This window comes from Excalfactoria chinensis, chromosome 5 (assembly GCF_039878825.1).
Source record: "Excalfactoria chinensis isolate bCotChi1 chromosome 5, bCotChi1.hap2, whole genome shotgun sequence".
In the NCBI taxonomy this organism is placed as follows: Eukaryota; Metazoa; Chordata; class Aves; order Galliformes; family Phasianidae; genus Excalfactoria; species Excalfactoria chinensis.
The window spans coordinates 7,284,428-7,304,014 of record NC_092829.1 but is presented as its reverse complement, the minus strand read 5'-3'; the positions used below and the strand labels follow the sequence as shown (position 1 = coordinate 7,304,014).

At 45.5% G+C, this 19,587-nt stretch overlaps 1 protein-coding gene across 1 annotated transcript in view; it reads right to left on the bottom strand.

Moving 5' to 3' along the window:
• JAG2 (jagged canonical Notch ligand 2) overlaps positions 1-18,275 on the bottom strand; it is a 60,173-nt gene extending 41,898 nt beyond the window's left edge. The window contains exons 1-2 of the mRNA XM_072338902.1: positions 17,872-18,275; positions 17,433-17,756 (exon numbers count right to left, since the gene is read on the bottom strand). Of these exons, the coding sequence (XP_072195003.1) occupies positions 17,433-17,756; positions 17,872-18,150 (603 nt within the window). The 5' untranslated portion in view covers positions 18,151-18,275. The remainder of the gene's footprint in view (positions 1-17,432; positions 17,757-17,871) is intronic.
• Between the last annotated feature and the right edge of the window lie 1,312 nt (positions 18,276-19,587).

Here is a 19,587-nt window from a genome sequence, read left to right as displayed (position 1 = left end):
TCTGCAGAAGGAGTAAATGTTCCCCACTCCCCAGGTCCTGTTATACAGGCAAATCATACAGGGGAAAGTGAGAATGAAGCTCGATTTTGAAGCTTCATGGGAATTTCAGACATACAAACATGCAAGAACTTGTCTGCTGAAAGCCAACATCATTCCAACACTAAATTATAATAGGACCTCCCCTATAAATCCTCATTTTTCATTTGAGAAGTACCATGGTGAGGCCTAAACAAAAAGCCTTCCCTTAGGAAACCAGGACCAAACAATCGTGTTCTGTCAGGAGCGTTGCGGAAGGCTGGTTTGGAGTACTGCAAACACGGGCAGCAGAGAACAGAAAGATGTTGAGCAACTTTAAGTCGTCCATTTGAGAGCAATTACTGAAGTTATACTTCTCTTGGCCAAGTCACAAAAGCAGGGCAATGTTTACAAGCTTTGGAGCCTCACTGCCCTTAGAGGGGAGCTGTTTACAGATGAGCCCCACCTGACCCTCTTTAGGATGCCTACAACACCTGGGAGGTGGGAAAGGGAGAAAAGGGAAGGTACTTTTAACACTGTTAGCAGCCAGCAGGCTCAAATCTCCACCTACATGAGCTTGAACACCTCGTTCCTCTCCTTCCCTAAACAAAGCAAGCTCAAAAAATAGAGGGGTGTGTACATGTGTGTGCAGATGGGGGTGGCAAGGGGAAATCAAGATGTCTAGACTATTAAGAGTCATCATCTCACTGGAAAAGAAGCACAAATAAAAACAACAGGTGAATAAGTCAGAATCAGAGTTAAGTATTAACACCCAGGTAGGGACTAACATTCAGCTAACAAAAATAACCCAGCAACTGGGTGGAGGAATCCCACCAACAATTGGTTGCAGGTATCTAAATGAAAACTGTTTTTCACGAAGGAACTCCAAGAGGTATTATAACATCTAGCTGGCAGCACACAGATGTTTGTGAAAAGGGAGCATAGTGGGCTTCTCATCAAGGTAATCAAACTATTGGATGTAACTATGTGTTACTCAATAGTGCAGCTGGAGGAAGACCTTCAAGAGAAGGCCTGAAGATGTTTGCATCCTACTGATATACTAGAAGGCAACCTGACCTGACAGGCCTTCAGATTCCACAGGAAAACTTTCAGCTGGGCAGTTCTGAAGTCATCTGATAACATGTACTGGCCTTACCTAATATCTGTAGAAACAGGGTCCCATTTTCAAGTAGCTCAGAAGAGGATAAAATACAGTTGGTGTCTATAACTAAAGATCTCCAAAGGAAGACATTAACAGTCACTTCAGATCACTTACAAAGCCAACAAAGCTCTCACCAATATGTAAGAATAACCCACAAGCTTGTCATTTAGCACCCAAAACAAACCCAAAGTAAATCTAACTTAACATTATAACAAATGACAACTCAGAAGTACTATTTGCTCCCAAAAACCTCACCAGTGGCCCTGAACTTTGACAGCAGTCCCTTCATCCAGTAAGTAGGGAGCACATACCTCACCAGGTTTTCACAGCACCAAGAGCAAGTAATTAGCTTCTCATTTAGCAAAGCTGCAGGAAATCTGCACAGGCAGTAAGTAGTCTTGCCAAGGCTTATCTGAAGAAAAGCTGCTAGCTACTATTCCACTCACTGGAAACAGTAAAGGTTCTAGAAGAGCCCATCCCTACTTTAACAGTTCCTTTCAACACTACATGCATAGCGTCTTGCTGAATGCAAGCAACTCCTGCTTTTTATAGCAGTCTGCTACTCATCCCCAGCCCAGACCACCTTCCCTTCTCCAAATCCAGCATACACACATCTCTGCTGTATTCAGACAGATTAAGTTCCACCTCCAAAGCCTAAACTGTCATTTGCAGCCACTTGAACAAACCACCCAGAATTCATTTCCAAACCTCTTGCTTACCTCTCCAGAATTAAGAAAAAGAGCAGAGTTCTTTGTTACCTCAAGTGCAGAGAGTCCTGCAATACCATTCCATTGCTGAGATTAAAAAAGCCATGTTTAATATCAACCCAAACTACCAGCTATTCCATTGATCAGTCTTGTTGAAACACTCCTATTTTGCAGCAAGAGCCTTGTGTCTGTGCTACCTCTACTGTGTACACATCTCAATAGAACAAGTAGTTCATAAAACTAAGTACGTCAATAGCAACACTGAAGAAACAACATCCCAAATCTTGTCATTTAAGCTTCCAACATTGCTGAATGTGAACCAATTCTCAGATCATGTCATAAAATCCTCAGGTAATAACACCTGTGACTGATCTTCCTTCTGCAAAGATTTGTTCTGATAAGCAAGTTTTCACAAAACACATCTTCTAACCTGATTCCATGACCAACTACTCATTCAATCCATTAGAGCCAGTTCATTCTATCCAAGCAAGCCATGTTCACAAGCTCAGCACAAGTCTTTTTGATCACATTACAGCAGGAGATCAGGTCCCCAGCTCTCACCCATGTCTTGTCTACTTAAGACTCTGAGGGCAGCTGGATGCTTTGGCTCTAGCCAAAGAAAGAGGGGGAACACAAAAAAACACAGACTGTCTTGTCAGTGGGCAATTCTGTAACAGAAGGTGCTGGGGAGCAGCATGGCTTCAGTGAGCCCTGACCAGGTCATGACTTTCCCACAAGGAATGAAAACAATGGTCAAAACTCTTCAGCCTGGAAAGAGCTGAAGTATGCAGCTTTAGAGATTCCTATTACAAAAGGCCTGGGAGATGCTTAAGGAAAACAGTTGATCTATTCCTGTCCTTGACAAGAACTTCAGGTCATCACATTAAGCCAACAGGAGCCACGCTCAGGGACAAAAAAAACCCATGCAAAAAAACAAACAAGACAAGGAAGCACTTCATGAGAAGCCTGGCAATCTGTGAGGAGACTAACACAAGCACATTACACCAACCACAAGTAGATGAAGGTTCTTGTTTGAAGAAATAACTATAAGAATCCTTATCCATAAGGATTTGTTTATGCTCCCTAAACTTCATCTTCACCAGACAAGTGATGAAGTATTCTGCATTTTCTGGCAGCTAGCATTAAAACAAGAGACTGCTAAGAAGCATAGGCTCTTGCAGGCCTGCTCAAGCCATCAGTACCTATCTCGAGGTAACCCAAATTGTGACCAAACATTTGAGAGACCGAGATAAAACAGAATTAAACTATGTAATTACACCTCAGAACTCCTCTTTGAAAGCTGTAACATCTGAGAAATTCTAACTGTAAATAAAAATCAAATAAAGATCGTCCTTTCTGCAGTACTGCAATGTCACCTGAAGTTAGTCAATTCCAAAAGCCACCAAATCATGCATGTAACACATCCACACCAAGCTTTCCAATTGTCGCAGCACAAAATAAATGCTATTTGAAGAAAAAAAAGCTGAGCTGGAGCTATTAATCAGAACATATTACTAACTAGAATAAAGATTTAGAGGTCAAAATGCTTCTGAAACTTCTCCTGGGAAAACGGTAGCCTAGGTGGTCTTTTAAGAGTGATTAACTCCAGGCTGGGTGGTACAAAGCAGAACATGCCGTCATCCAAGGAAAGGTAAGAGAAATGCACAAAACAAGCACTTACTAAATAGTAACTTGCTGAAAATTGACAAGTATCCAGTAAAATATTCAGCTTACTGATTTCATAGCAGCCTTTCCACACTAAATTGTCAGCACACAGTATTAAAATCCCTGTTTTAACTACAAAAAACCTATTATGTTTCTTGGGGAAGGCCAAACTGAGAAAAAACTTGAATTATTCAGCAACTCTTCTTCAAGCTTCAACTACTGTATTATCTGTCATGCTCAAAAGCAATCCCTGCTGGCTTCTGTGCAACACATAGGAAGGCCGGTGGCAGCTCTGGCTACTTACTCCAAAGGAAAGTGATTTGGCACATATGTATATGTTGCTGAGCTAAGCACCACAGTTCTGCACAAACAGGAGCAGCACGAGGTACCATTTACCCCACTAAAAACTGGGCCTCCAGCATTCCATGATTCTTAAGAATCAATCTAGAGAGGTAGCACTGCCTTCAAAACACTGCCTGTATTTGAGGGGAGTTAGGGGCACAACATAAAGGGTGAAGATTAAATTAACACGACTGGTAAGATAGTTGTGAAAGCAAAAGCACCTGTGGCAGACTGGAAATATCAGCTAACTGGAGAAATGCTAAAACTTGACAGCTGGGAAAGAAAAGTCACAGACTGCTGAAATTTGCCTAACTTGAGGGAACCACCTCAAATATTCCACTGCTATCCATAATGCCTGCATTCTAATAATTGAAGGAATTTGCTGTTATTATTCTGGAATACAAACTACAGGACTATCAGTCTCTCCAAAGCAAGCCACATTAGGAACCTACATTTCTAAAGGATTTTCCTCCATACTCTGCATGGTTACTCTGAGCAGCCCCAAGAAAGCTCACCACAAGATACACCCTGACAGCCCTTCAGACCTGCCCCAGTAGCACCCAAGTTGGCATTAAGCTCAGTTTAGAACTTGGACATCACAGCTTTACAACCTGAGCCTGAAGCTGATCCCTCAGGAAACAAACAGTCCGAAAGGAACAGGGATGGGGAAGCACAAGATTTCACCAACCTCTCAAAGTTTTGCCTATAGAGATAAGCCTATGTGGAAAAAAAGCTAGCAAACTTCTGCATGCTGTCCAGTAGGAAAAAAATGCCTCGAAAGACAGGACTTAGTAAGTACTTCCTGCTAAGAAAAGATAGAAAATGCTACCAAAAAATTAGTACCATTCAGCAGTTCACTAAAGCTGCTTTTCTTCCACATCAAGGAAACCTGCCCCACACTTTGCAGTCTGCAACAAAAAACATGGCAGGTTTTTGCTCGTACTCATCTATAACCTTCAATAAGGAAGATGCTTAGATCCACTGATAGAGGACTAGTGGCCCACAAAACATTAAGGAATGGGGAAAACAGGCCTCATTAAAAACACCTTCTACCAGCTGTCACATCTCTTCCATGCACACTACAATGCATGGCTACAAATAGGCACCAGCACACTTTCCCTCTCTGTCTGAGAAGAAAACAGACATAAGAAAGCCAACTATTTGAAATTTAAAGCTATTTAGAAAAACGTAACAGCTACCAAAACAATACAAATTTAGAATGCCGTACAGCCGTGGGAAGAGAAGCAACAACACCCTAACCAGTTAACCTGGGGGCAGTGAGAAGTGCACAATGTGCACTGCACCTGCCTCTCGCAGAGAGATCCCAATACAAACTCCCCAGACTTTTTGCTCTCTGACAGCTCTAGAGCAGGAAAAAAAGCAAGGGAAGTTAAAGCAATTTCAGTTGGAATCAACCTTGCAAACCCGCTGGAACCACATTCAAGTCATAGCCTTCCCTTCTATCCTACTTAGTGAAAACGTGGCGCTTTTAAATTGAGATTAGAAACAGAGATTAAATCAGAAATTACATACAGAAGAATAACAACTCCAGCAGATGTTTCTCCACCGGTGCCTGATTTCAGTGGACAGCCTTTGGCCTGGCAAAAAAACACTTTCAGAAACAGTCATGGGATTAAGTTTCAATATATATTTGCCTTTTACATGAAAGCTATTTACACCTTAAATAGTCTCACAACTTCAAGGCTATTAAGATATTGTCTTCTCTACCACATCTGAAGCCAGCACTGGGAATTTCCAGAAATCCACCGAGTTAATCCAATAGCAAATAACAGAAGGAAGTATCAATGAAATAAGAGAAGAAGAAAAAAAAGCCTTTTAGAAAGGCACATACAAATGTAATACACTGCAGTCAGATAGGCATCATCATAATATCATTTTATTAGACCCAGAATGAAGCTTTTAGCCTTGCTACCACCTTTGAAGGTAGCAAACTTGATGCTAACCAAGTATCCATGCCCTATTCCTTTCGTCAAGTTTTGGAAGAAGTCCAAGATAAATTAAGTCCATTACAGGTACGCTTTCTTGTTACATTAATGAAAATGTACCTAGATCGCCTCTTTTGATGTGTATGGAACAACCACGAAGACCAATTAGAGGTTGATGCAAGGCTTGTTTTATGCTAACACTTCGAATTCAAAAGATGTACTAGTAATTAATCCTGCTCTTCCCTCCCCTCTGCTCTCTGCAGCGTGGATATTAGTGTCCTCTGGGCTCTTCAAGCCATACATCATTATAATTTCAACTTGAAGTCAAGAGGGAATTAAAGCAACTATGTAATAACATACTTTAATTATTGTTCTAAACACAGAACACCTGCATGCACCCTTTTGTATTGCAAATACACATACCAAGAAGGTAGGTGAATATAGAAAGGTATAGAAAGGATAGATATGCCCTTAAGTTCCATACATGTAAAGTTCCTAAGAATAAAGAGTAATTTAATCATAACCCTTTGAAATAACATTAGCTGTTGGTAGCACCACCATCTTTTCTTTTGTTTTTGAAAAGGCAGGTGCCCACAAAACTGGTTCACCCTAATGAGCATGGATGTCTTGCCCCAGGAAGCAGAGAGGCCCATACTCAACCTCTGTTCCTACAGAAGCACTGAGCTAAAAGCAGTGTTTCTAAGCCCTTCTCAACTTTCTCACCATTGTACCCAACTGAGTCTTATTAAAGCTAAAGCTAAGTGAGTAATACCAGATATGCATGAAAGACAAGCATAGATAAGCAAAGATTTTGTTAGCCACAACTGAATTGAAAGACCTTAACTTCCATTTCATAGGTAGTTGCTCACCTTACCTTACAACCACCTCAGCACCAGGACACTGCAGACATAACCAGTGCTCTACCTGCATTTCACTGCTCTCCATAAACATATGGAAAATAGGCTGACCAGACAAGCTACCACTACAAGAGGAACAAATCTCTTCAGAGACTAATGCACACAATGGATTTGAACAAAGGATTTAACAGGTATACTGTACATAGACATGCATGGCAGCACCAGTGTCCAAAAAAGTGTATATAAACATGCTCCCAAAACAAATGCTTGTTTATTTTAGTAGCAATGTGGAATCATCTAAACAGTACTTTGTAGCTACAGTAAATCTTAATCACATTTTCCACACCAATCACTATGCTGTATTTTATTACTATTAAAAATTAACTGCTTACAACAGCAAATTGATACAGCACACACCAGTATAGGAAGTCTACAATTCCAAGATACTACATGAATATATGCTAACCTCAAAGTCTATGAGCTCCAGTGTAACAAAGCAGCATCAGAACTCTGACGTAAAATCGTATCATTCAGGTTAATTAATGTAAAGTGGAGGGAGCCCAATGTAGCTTTATGTTAGCATAGATCAGACAAAACCCACACTGGCACACCTTTAGAAGGAAAGCTTTCTAACAGGTATAGCTGAGCACACGGACCAAAAAGTGAAAGCAAGCACTTGGGAATTAAGAGCGCTTCTCTATTTTTCTTCCCTACACTGGCAGATCTGGAAGGTACAACAGGGAGGTCTCACATCCAGTTCTCAGTTCACTGTTAGCTACTAGTTACTGTTCTGAAGCATCACTGTCACAGGTTTATTCCTAAGGAAGAATAGACAAAAAAAAAGAAGCCATGTAAAGCCAAATAACACTAAAAACTGTTCAAAGAATAGTTTTGGCAGCCCGAACCCAGACTGACAACTCAGGAAGACCTATAAGTGAATACTTCTCAATCTCTTTAGCATTTCTGCTCCTCTCCCTTCCCCAGATTCCTTGGCAAACTGAAGTCTTGCAGACCATCACAACTTGAGAGTCCATCCTAAGAACTTAGGGGCATACAAATTAACACTGGTATAAGGCTGTCATAAGTCAGACAAAATCCTGCCAGTTCATTTTACTTACCCTACATTTCCCCTACATCAGAAAATACTGCAGGACTTTGAGTATCTGAAGTATTCAGTACACAAGCCTAAGTTAGCTTCTCTACTTCTATCTCTTTCCCACTCTTTAATAGAGGAAAGCATTGGTCTGAATGGATCAACCAGGGAACAATATTCAGTTATACAGAGGTCTCCAACAGATGAATACAATACTACAACACATTGTGCCTGTATATAAATATATGGTTTAAAGAGCAGTTTATATACAATACAGGAGATGCTATCACTTCATTGTTGTACAGACAAACAACCATAAACAAGGGCTATACTTGGTCTTCAACATTTGTCATCAAGCAAACATGGTCTGACTTCTAGAATTCAATAGCATGCAGCCAGTTACAGTGAGGACTCAAAACATACAGAAAGTCAAACTGGTTTTAACACCATAGAGAAGTAGAACTATCAAAAACACACACAAAAAGAAAGTCTTTATGCACAGCACAAGAGCAAGGAACCACCTCCCAAAAAACTATGAGGCAGCAGCACAAGTTACTTGACCAATACTGTTAGAACTGTCTTTGGCCAACAGAAAGAACAGCAAATGGTACCCAGAACTGCACACCCTGCTTCACTCCTAGTGAAGTCTTTATTGGACTAGATCAATAACTAATCTGCTCATGTATTCCTCAGTTCCCTGCCTAAAGCACATGTCAGTCAAGCCTTCCAAGATCAACCAGCTCCCTGAAGTTCTCCAGCTAGAATCCAGGACCTCAAGCTTTAAAAACATAGAGTGTTTTACATTAACAACTTCAAACTGGTTAAGGTGAAACATCAGTGAACAGAACTACACACCCAGAAAAGACCAAGATATCACACTTAGTGTTTTAAGTTAACAGCCAGCTCATGCAGGATTTCACTACCATTTACATGTACTGTTCCGTGAGTACTGAAAGTTGCTCAACCTGATACAGCATTTTCTACTAATAAGATACTGCACCAGTATCAAGACTGTCACCTTATTAAAAGCCTGGAAGTGTAAAGTCCATCCAATTCAAGTATCAGATGCTCAGTTGGTTAAGCTGCTACGTCCAGAGAACTAGAAAGCACAACAGATTAGAAAACTAGTGCACTATTTGGAAATCAAAGATGCATTGCAAGAAACATTTAAGTGTAATCATAATAAATAATAATGTACTGAATAAAAGCCACCAGAACACATCCTGCAGGGAACAAGATACATACAATCAGGACTTTCAAGCCTGAAGCAGGATGTAAACAGATTGCAGTTTATGTACTAATACTCCAGTCTTATCTCAGATTTAAAAAAAAACTTTAGAGAATGAGCACCTGTGCATCTGTCCAAGGGGCACATAATTGGTTACTCAAGGACTATTAGGCTGTTTCTTAGCAACCTCTGCAAGCTCTAATCAAGTAAGACCAAGATTGCCATTCAGCCTTGAAGTGCCATGCCCCTTCCATCTAATGCAGCATTCTAACTGCTGAGGAGCACGCTAATTTCAACCACAGATAAAATCCACACTTACTTTGTTTTTAGCCAAGTTCCTCTTAGCACTTAACTACCAAGATTTTCAGCAAGATACACTTAACTTTTAGTCAGTATCCAAAACATGAGTCTGTAGAAGTCAGTTCTCCTCCTCTTCCTACACAGTAACAGCTAATTACCATGCTTAAAAATCACCTTGGAGATGGAGTTTAGTAAATAAGCACAAGCGATACTCAGCTATTAAACAGTGTTTTATAGTAGCAAACCATTCTCTGGAGGTAGTTATAAGCAATAAGTTCAACACCTAAAGCAATAGTAGACCAGGTTAACAGCAAGCATTCATCTCAGTGTGAGTCTGTATCTAAGTTCCTGGAGATGATGAGATGCATCTATTGCTTTGCACATCACTGAACAGAACCCAGACCAGAGCCAAAGGCATCTGAGTGATTTAAAAAAAAAACAGTGACTTAATTGTTCTGTCCTAGACTAGCTTCATTGCTCCTCCATATCAGTGCACACATGACAGTCACCAACTGCTTGCTAAGTTTTATATACAGGTTGTTGTTTTGTTTCCCTTACATAGCAAGCAAAAGCACCTAAAGCCCTTGACTTGGTCACTCCTCTGGCTTGAGATGACCTAGAAAAGACACCCACACAGCCCTATGTGCTCCTGCAGCTCTGTCCCTGGGCATCCAGCAGAGGAAGGCAGTAACTGCAGAACAGTCCCGCCACCCCACACAGGTGGAGCTCTGCATGATGCAGCACAGGTGACACACTCACCTGCTACCCAGTCTCAGTGACAGCAGCCAGGGCACATGGCAGGTGGCCATATTGTCACCTCTCACTCACGGGATGGCTAAACACAGCATCCCGAAGCCACCAAGTTGATAACAGCAGCCAGCACTGGCAAGAAGCCGACCAAATTCAAGTATGTACTAACCAGGAGCCAAAGCAGCTTTCTGGCCACAAGCCTGACAAAGACTATCTGAGTGCTGAAGAGGAAGAGAATAGTAGCATTACTGCCAAGGAGCAGCAGCAACCATCTTTAGTATCTCACTTAGCACTAATGGGCCAGAAGCACTACCAAAACACCTTCATTCATTCTTCCAGCAAGTTGCTCTGCTTTCAAGCCACTGCTCACAGCTCCTTCCAGCTCAGTGGATACCAGCATATGGAACTGGAGTAATCCAAGGGAAAGTCAACCGGTGTGCCAGCAGTAACGTGACCCTCCCCCCTTCAGTAGGTTGAGCAGCTCTAACTACAGCAAGCAATGCAAATAGGACCCACACAGAGTTGACAAAACATTGGTCTTGTTTTCAGAAAAGGGAGGGAAGCTTTCAAGCATGGAGCAATTTAAAGCTTCTGCAGATGACTAAGTGTATGATGTGATCACAGCTGGTTTATGAACTTAGTTTCTAAAGTATGTTCACAGCATGTATTCCATGCTTACACAAACCAACGCATACAGGAAAAACAAGTGAAGGAGTGAGATTACACAGAACAGGTAAATTCCACCCGTCTCAACTGCACCGTGCCTCTCACCTACATGGTGTTGCTCAGCCAGACACCAACAAATGAAAGTCATTTTGAAAGGCAAAAAATAAATCACTCTATTTAAGGCAGGTGGCGTGCAAGGTAAACTACCTCTCTCACACAAGAGAAAAAGAAATGTGTGGCAACTCATTTCATGACAAGCAGATTAATACTGAACTAAACCATTTTTGGCACTTCCTACATCCATGAAAAGTAATTGTTTCGCATCATTTATGGCTTGACAGAAGCCCAATTTTTCATAGCTTCTGTGCTGGCAGCCAGTGAACTCTAAATAGCAATTTAAACTCACGATGAGCTGCATTTATGCATTGCATACAACAGGAGCAGCATCAACCTCAGAAGTTAAACGTAACAATACAAGGCTTCTCAACATCTAGACCAACAGATTTCCTTGAACTTCACAGGATCTCAGCCTACAACACAATGGGACCACGGCTCAAAAAGGCCAAATATCACAAGCCTGATATAAACACATCCAATTATGGTTTTACCCCAACCGCTGTGTTCAAGATGAACCACATCATTTCAGATGAAAGCTACATGCTCTCATGACTATCCCAGATCTTTCATACACAGGCTGGTGGGTTGTTTCTTGGGCTTGGTTTATTTTTTTATTTTATTTTTTTTTGAGAAAACAGTAGTTGGAACACCTTCAAACAGCTCAAACCAGTGCTCCAAAGCTTCCATCATGCTGCAGTGGATGGAACATGCTCAGTTTCTACCTTGCCTCCTTCTGCACCTCACATGCTCTGACTAAAGGTAATCCCAACTGCTTAACACCTTTGTCACTTTCAGAGATGCGATGCCCACCCCAGCCTAAGAGCACAGTGTATCACTAAGAAACTGGCTGGAATAAAGATTAGAAAGTTGGCAAGAAGTGTGAGCATACCATTCAATGTCCTGAAGGGAAAGTTACCTGCCTGCAAGTTTAAAGATTAGCCTCAGTTTTTCTAATAAATAAGCAAGTGTTTACCCATTGAAGATTTCAAGGAGTATAAAAAGAAAAGTTCTTTCCTTTTTGGTTGTCTCCGTGATGTTCAAAACTTCCACCACGACTTTAAGGTACAAAGGCTTAAGCAGTTAATAAAACACTGTCCTCTAAGGCACGTTTATTCCAAACATCTAAGAAATTCAAGATTCAATAACAGCAGTGTATGAAGGATTAAGAGCGCAAAGAACATTTCTGCTTGAAATTAGAAGATAAGATTTTCTACGGTTACATGAAACTTAAGTCTTTAGGCTTTCTATTTCAGGCAAGCTGCAAATAGTTGCTGGCACAGACAGCAGGCCAATAATAAATCCCTTTTTCAAAGAGTGGTTCTGAAGTGCCCACCATTAAGGCCTTGATTCTTTTTTAGAGGTGACACCTGCAGCTGCTATTGAAATTAAGTGGACTTGCTACTACTCAGCACTGCTAAAGCTAGTCTCGAAAATATAACCAGATCATCCTCAGTTAAAATGGAACATGGCAAAACCTGCAAGCTACTCTGCATTTGCATAACCCAAAACTGAAAGGATATTTTTAATGTAATAAATCATCTCCTCAACATACTCTTTTTCTGATCAAAAAGGTTTTAAGGCAAATAGAGTACTAGGCAGGAGAAAACTTATGATTCCCTGCCCTGTTTCTCCAAGACTGAGGGCATAGAGATTGAGAAAGTCCAAGTCCTCCAATGCAGTGTGTTGTTTGTCCCTGAACCACACAACGGGCTGGGAATGGCTTTACGCATGCAAGGGCTGCAGGTGCTTTTGTAAACACAAGAAACAGTTTGCTGTGCCAGTTACCAGGGCAGTTCCACATCTACCAACAAGCCAATCTGGCAGTCAATAACCAGCAAGCTCAGGGATGGAAAAAGAGTTGAATATTAAAAAGAAAGACCAGTGTTTTCAGCTCAGACTTCCACTGGGGAAAAGAGGTAGGCTGTTGGCAGATAAGACATCAAACATTTATGCAGTCCATCAATATATACAGCTTCCTTCTGCATTATTTTCTCCTGCAGAAGCTGACTTCCTCTGCTAATGCGTGGCTATACAGCACATCAATCACACACTATTCCAGATAGATTTTCACGTTTGGTATAAGGTGATGCTCTTGCTTATTTCCTGCCCTCAGGTATTCCTTAAGGCTGAGTTTACAGGTGCTGTGTATATAAATACATATTTAAGTTTCAATAGAGCACAGAACAATTATTTAGAGGCAAAGCACACTGAGCATCACTTGATGCTTCACTTGTGAACTTCTGATCTTCATGATAAAAGCATCCATTATGTTTCATTGGTACAACTGCATACAAGAACCCTTTTGAATGCTCAACGGTCTAGCTTTAACCTGCCTAATTTGAGCACGTCTGACATGACTGATCACCATCCGAGGTGACAGAATGTACGTTTACCCTACCAGGGAGCACACAGTAACCTAATCCAGGATGTTTTCATTACGAAGCCTCAAGATCCTGATCTTGAAAAGTGATGTCTGTGTTAAGACAGAAGGTAGACCAGTTGCAGCTCTACCAGCCAAACAAAAACAGCCTGACTGTAGGAAGCATGCTTGTCTATCTAGTTCCCTGTGGGCACCAAGGATCAAGATAATGTAATTCAAGGCTAAATGCCTTCGAGGGCCTCGCTGCCTTCACAACGTACACAAGTCTGCAAATTAAAATGATGAAGAGAAGCTTGATGCAGAGGACTATGCACAAGTTTACACCATCTGAAAATGCCAGAGCACTGCACCCATTAGGTAATAAAAGCTCTAAGGTCAAGTATTCCTGCTTGGGTCTTGGCAGGAGAGGGGGGTACGGTTGCTTTCTAAGAAATCCAGCATTTACTGCTGCAGCCAAGTTATCCTTTCAACAGCTTTATGTTCTCCATGGTTCATATGCCGGGTTTATGTTTTAGCTCAAGGCTGAACACTTCCAGGCATCTGGATGAGACTCACACGTGGACTGCACACAGATAAAATTCACACAGTCTGGATATTAAATGTACTTCTTATTTTCAACTACCTGAAAGTTAATAACTGTAATAATAGTACTTCAGAACGTTAGATGCTATAATCACACTTCCAATAGGAAAAGCTTGAGTTCCAAGAATATAAATAGAACAAATGAGCTGCCCACACTTTAATGGGGAAGGGACACTTACAGAGCAAGCAGCGAGGACCCCCTAAACACAGAGGAGTCCTTACTCAGACACATACAAAGCTCAAAAGCTGGGCACCCGATAAGTAATAAGGCGAAAGAAGTGAAATGGATTGCTTTCCTCCTGGTTCTGATTTCCAAGTCCCCAAACTCTGTAGTTCACCTGCAGAGTTCAGAGCACAGAGTACTCATATATATACTGCACCATCAGTCACACCAGAGCATCAACAGAGGGGCTGAGAGGAGATAATTATGCATGCTGTTATATATGATTTCAACAGCCTCGACTAGTCAGAACAATTCCTCTATATGACTAATTAACTGAAGTAATGAATGCCATACCAACACTTACAGTGCAGGAAAAGCTGCAGATTCCCTGAGGGAAGGAACAGGGTGGAGAGAAAAACCACACACAAACTCTGCTTCACGCCATCTTGCAAAGATTATGAAGAATTGTTCTGCATGATACATCCAAAAGAACTTCTTTACCTTTCAAACAGCTTCAAAAACAGCAGTCCAAGTAACCCCTCCCTTACCAAACCCAAAAGCTAAAACCCTGCTGCTATCCTGTTAATGGTAACTACTGCTCTGTAGGCTTTCTCTGCATGGATAGGACAAAGCACTTGAAGCTTCAGTGTCTGAACAAACAGCTTTGTGCCATAAAAATGCTTGACAAACCTAAGCCGTTCAAGTGGCCAGAATTTATTCCTCAAAGCTATTTAGAACCTTCTTTTTTCTTTTCAAAAATCACACGAACTGTAATTGCATCATCTGTTTGTTAACGACCTCAAAAGAGCATTAAGCTGCACGTTTTACAGCAGGAGGCAAAAGAAATGTGAGGTAGGTGGGTGAAGAAGACAGCTGTATTGTTCTAGCTGTTCCTCAGCCTCTCCCACTGCCAGATTGCTGGGGATGATGTATCCCAAGGTAGCAATTTTAAGAACTTTTTGGCAATATCCCAAGCTCTTCTTGCAAATCAGAGATCAGACTAATGATACTAAAGACGACAGGAAATCAGAATAAGCAGGATAACCTTCTCTGTACTGAAGAGTAGAAGTCACTGAAGTCTGGTGCTGCAGCTTTACAGAAGAGAACGGTGCTCTTTAAGAGCAAAATCCTCCCTTTCACAGTAAAACTTCCACTATGTCGAATTAAAAATAACAAAAACAGCAAAAAGGCAAAAAGAAATACTTCACGTGACTCTCCCTCAAGTGATTTATACATTCCTATCTATCAGTATCCTTGGAGCTATCATCCAGATGGGTATCAGTAACAAATCCACACAGACTAAATGCTGCCTTCCATCAGGACTGGATTTCCCAGCCTCACAAATCCAGTCTATACTGAGTCCTTCCATGCACTAAAGCTAACTCGTTTCACAAGTGAAAAGACCGTGTTTACACCAGCTTGGCTTTTTTTTCCCTTGTTTGGGTACAGAAATGAGAATCATATTGAAACTGCCTCAAAAGTTGAAACTTCACCCAGGAAAAGCCACTTAAAAAGTTGTTAAAAAGCATTGCCATTAAGCATCTATTTGCACAGTCTATACAGCCTACGTGCAGCTGTGACAGATGCTGCTCTCCCCATCCAAGTGAGCACCCATAATTCAAGATGAAACTACAACATAAAGGGACTTCTTTCCTTAAGTGCATCTGCAGACAGCGATACACGGACTGCTGCAAGACGTACAAAACTACTCCACGGCTTATTTTTAGCATCAATGGTGGGCAGGGAGAGGGCTCAGTAAACCTTCCAGAAATCAGGCAGCCACCCACCAGACTGCAGTGGCACTGTTTAAATAAATGACAGGCTGCTCTGCAACAGCTGCAAAGAAACAGTGGAGCTACAGACATCAAAGTCATCAACTCCTATACAACGCCGGGGGGATGATGATACAAGAAGCAACAGCAGACATGCTATCATATGCTTACAGACACACAAGTGATCTATCTATCTACCTGTAAGACACGGGGCAAGAAGAGATAGGCTTGTGCTCTCAGGACTGAATGAGCACAGAGAAACCAGATCCCACAGCTGCAAGGTAGGGATGTGTTTATTCCAACAAGGAGTCAAACAAAGGCAGCTGGGCTTGGGGACCACAGGGATTATCCAGCCCTCCTCCTGCTTTCACACAGCAGGACTAGACACTGGCAAACTGCAAGTGCGACTTCAGCCACCTTTACTTCCTTGTGCAGATAAAGTTAGAGGTACTAATGTTACCGAGATCTCCTAAAGTCTATGATTTCACCAAGCCTGTGTTACATGGCCAACAAAGAGGAGGAACGATACTCATTTTTCTCTCAGTCTTCACTTCAGAGAACAGTTCCAAACATCCTATTTGTACAGTACCGACCACATCCATTAACAGCAACCCGATTTCAACGGGCACTGAAACAAAGGTGATCAAGAGAGCCCAGCAATCAGAACACGAGTGACCATGCGGAGACGTTCATCGTTCACCCACATATATTCAGCCTAACTCGAGCAAGAAAGGAGCTCCCGAGGTGTGTGAGCAGCGGGACAGCGATAGCATAGGAACTTCGGAGGGCCGATGGGGAGCGTTTCCTGCAGCACAACCGAGCAGCTCTGCCCCTCCACGTTCCCAGCGTCGGAGGTACGGACGGCGCAAGCTGCGGACATCTCCGCAGGTGATGGCCGCAGGTGCCGCTCCGGCCTCATCGCCCTCAGCTGCGCCACCGCACCACCCCGCAACCGGGGGGGAGGGAAGGGTGGGTAGAGGAGGCACACGAGCGGCACAGGCGCCTCACACGCGGCCCCGGTAGCGCGCAGCCGAGCCGCGGGTCATGTTTCAACGCCGGCCTTCGGATATCCTGCCCTGCTCATCAGCGGGGCGGCAGCTCGGCCTCCCTCCGCGGCCGCCTCCGTCCGCACACAGGTGCGGGGCCGGCTGAGGGGCGCCGCCCTCCTCCCTCCGCGCACCCAACGGCGGCGCCGCGCGGCGCCCCTCCCACCCCCGCTCCAACGGTCGCCGCGGGGGCGCGCGCGCGCCGCCGCCGCCCCCAACCCCCCCCCTCCCTTTCCCCCCTCCCTCAGGCGGCCCCGCCCGCGCCCCAGGAGGGGCGGCAGCTCGCGCCCTTCGCGAGCCGCGGCACGCGCCCCGCGCCGCGCCCCCACCTGCGCCTTATGGCGCCCCCTGCTGGGCTCGGCGCGCTCCGCCACCGCTCCGCATAATTAAACGCGGAGAAATTAAAGCGAGGCGCTTAATTACCTTCTTTTTTTTAACCCCTCTCTTTGCAACGTTGAAGCGGCTCTGAGCTCCACCCGCGGCGCGCTGTGGGCTCCGGCAAACGCGCAGCCCCGCGGTCGCTCTCCGGGCACCGCGACCTGTTGCACGGCCCCCCGCCCGCCTCGCGATTACAGAATGCCATTAAAACGGCATGAAAACAACGCCCGGACACAACGAAGCGCGGCCGGACGGGCACCTACCGGCCAGGCGTACTGGAACGGGATGACGATCCGACCCGTCTCGGGGCTCCTGCCGCGGGGATGGTATTTATCGCCGTTCAGATACAAAATATTCCCTCCGAGCACCGGGGTGGAGCCGGAGCCGTAGCTGCAGGGTCCCCCCGGGGAGATCTTGGCCTGGTACTCCTTGAGGCACACCTTCACGTACGTATCGCATTCGTCCCGACCGCAGTCCCGCTCCGGGGGGTTCCGTGAGCCGTCGCAGCATTCCCCGTTGAACAGCTCCCCGTTGACATTCCGCACCGAGTTAAGCTGCAGCTCGAAATAGCCCGTGCCGCGGGACACCTAAAAATAAAAGAGCCGAAGGGAGAACGGGGCTCGGCAGCGCAGCGGCTAAAGGCGGGGGGGGGTTAGAAGGGGTGGGGGGGGTGCGAGAAAAAACGGGGCAGAGCCCCCATACCTGCACGCTGGCGGCTAAGAGCAGCAGCAGCAGCGCGGGGCCGAGGGGGGCCGGGGGCCGCATGGCTGCAGCTCCGCGCGGCCGCCTCAGAGCAGCCCGCCGAGCCCGCAGCTGGCGGCATGGGCGGCGGGGGGGCCGCAGGGCATGGGCTGCCGGCGGGGCCGCCCGGAGCGCTCCTCCGCCGCCGCTCCCCTCCCGCGGGCTCCGCTCGCCCTCTATGCGCCTCAGCTCCGCGGACGGCCAACAAGTAGGTGCCGGAGTGACAGCTTCATTACCCATTCGCCGCTGCGGCCGCCGCCTTCATATTAATGAGGGGGACGGCCCGGCCCCGCGGCCCAGCGGGTGGGGCCAGCGCCGGGCCCGCGGCGGCTCTTAAAGGGAGGGAGGCGGGGGTGGGGAACTCCTCCCGCTGTGTGCCGTGCTCTGCCGCTGCCCCGCAGGCTGCGTGTCTGAGTGCGGGGTCGTGGGGGAGTTCTCGGGGTGCGTGCGCTCACGCTCGTGTGCAAACAGATGGGGCGTGTGCGTGGGTGAACGCGCAAGGTCCGTGCAGCCGCGGCTGTGTGCAGTAGGGCGAACGCGTGGCTGTGGAGGAGCACGGACAGCACGAGCAGCAATGCTTACACGCACCCCACCTGCCTGCATTTGTAGCCATGGAGAACCCTATGGGGGAGCCCCGTCGCATCCCGCATGCACACTTGTGAGGTCCGTGCACTGCTTGTGTGCAAACAGCTATTTCACCCTGCGTGGCTGTGAGGGAGCACGCAGGGTGGGTGCGCCTTTGGCCATAGGAGAACACACGGGAAATGTGCGCCCACGCTCATGTAGGAGCACACAGGGTGCACACACGCTGATGGAGAAGCGCTTGGGGTGGGTGCACCCACACAACTGCAGGAGTACGCATAGCTTGTGCTTAACTGCAGAAGACTGCGCAGGGTGGGATCACCCACAGCTGTGGAGGTGTGCAGATGCTGCGTGCACATGGAATTAGATTGGTGACAGCAGCGGAGCAGTGCGTGGGGTGGGAGCACCCTGGTTGTGCTGTAGCACTCACACTAGTGTCAAGCCCCAGGGCTGCTGGGAGCCCCAGGCTCACTGGGAACATTGCAGCACACGGTGTGGGAGCAGATGGCCGATGCTGGGCTCCTGCCCTCCTCCAGCGGTGGCTCAGGCGCTCCGTGAGCATGCAGAGATTTCCCCCCTGCTTTAAGCACCCTGTGACTCTGATCCCTGCTGACAACTATGAAAGCCGTACATCCAGACAACTGCATGCTGCAGATACACTCTCAAAGCCCGGCTCTGCGCTGAAGACCTCACTTTCCCTTCTGCTTCTCTCCCTCCTCCTTTCCCCATTTTAACTCTGGAGCTCATCCACCAGAGTGGACAACTGCAGAACAAACAGCTCCAAAATCAAAGGGCTGTCGTGTTCCCTTGCTCCCAAACCTTTCCCAGACCCCCCTGCCCATTGAGCTCCTGTCCCTCCAGCAGCCAGCCGGCATGCTGCTGCTACGCTATTCAAGGCCAGCTTGCAGCTGCAGCCCTCGGCCGGGCTGACACAGCAGCAGCTGCTCGCTGTGTGCCAGCTGGCGAGCCACGAGCCCCAGTCCTCTTGTTTGCCTTCTCCCCTCGCCTTCCTGCTCCCCACCTACGGACCTGATTCTCCTTTCCCACCCATGGTTCAGTGCACTGCTGCTGGTTGCTCTCACCCCCGTCCTGAGC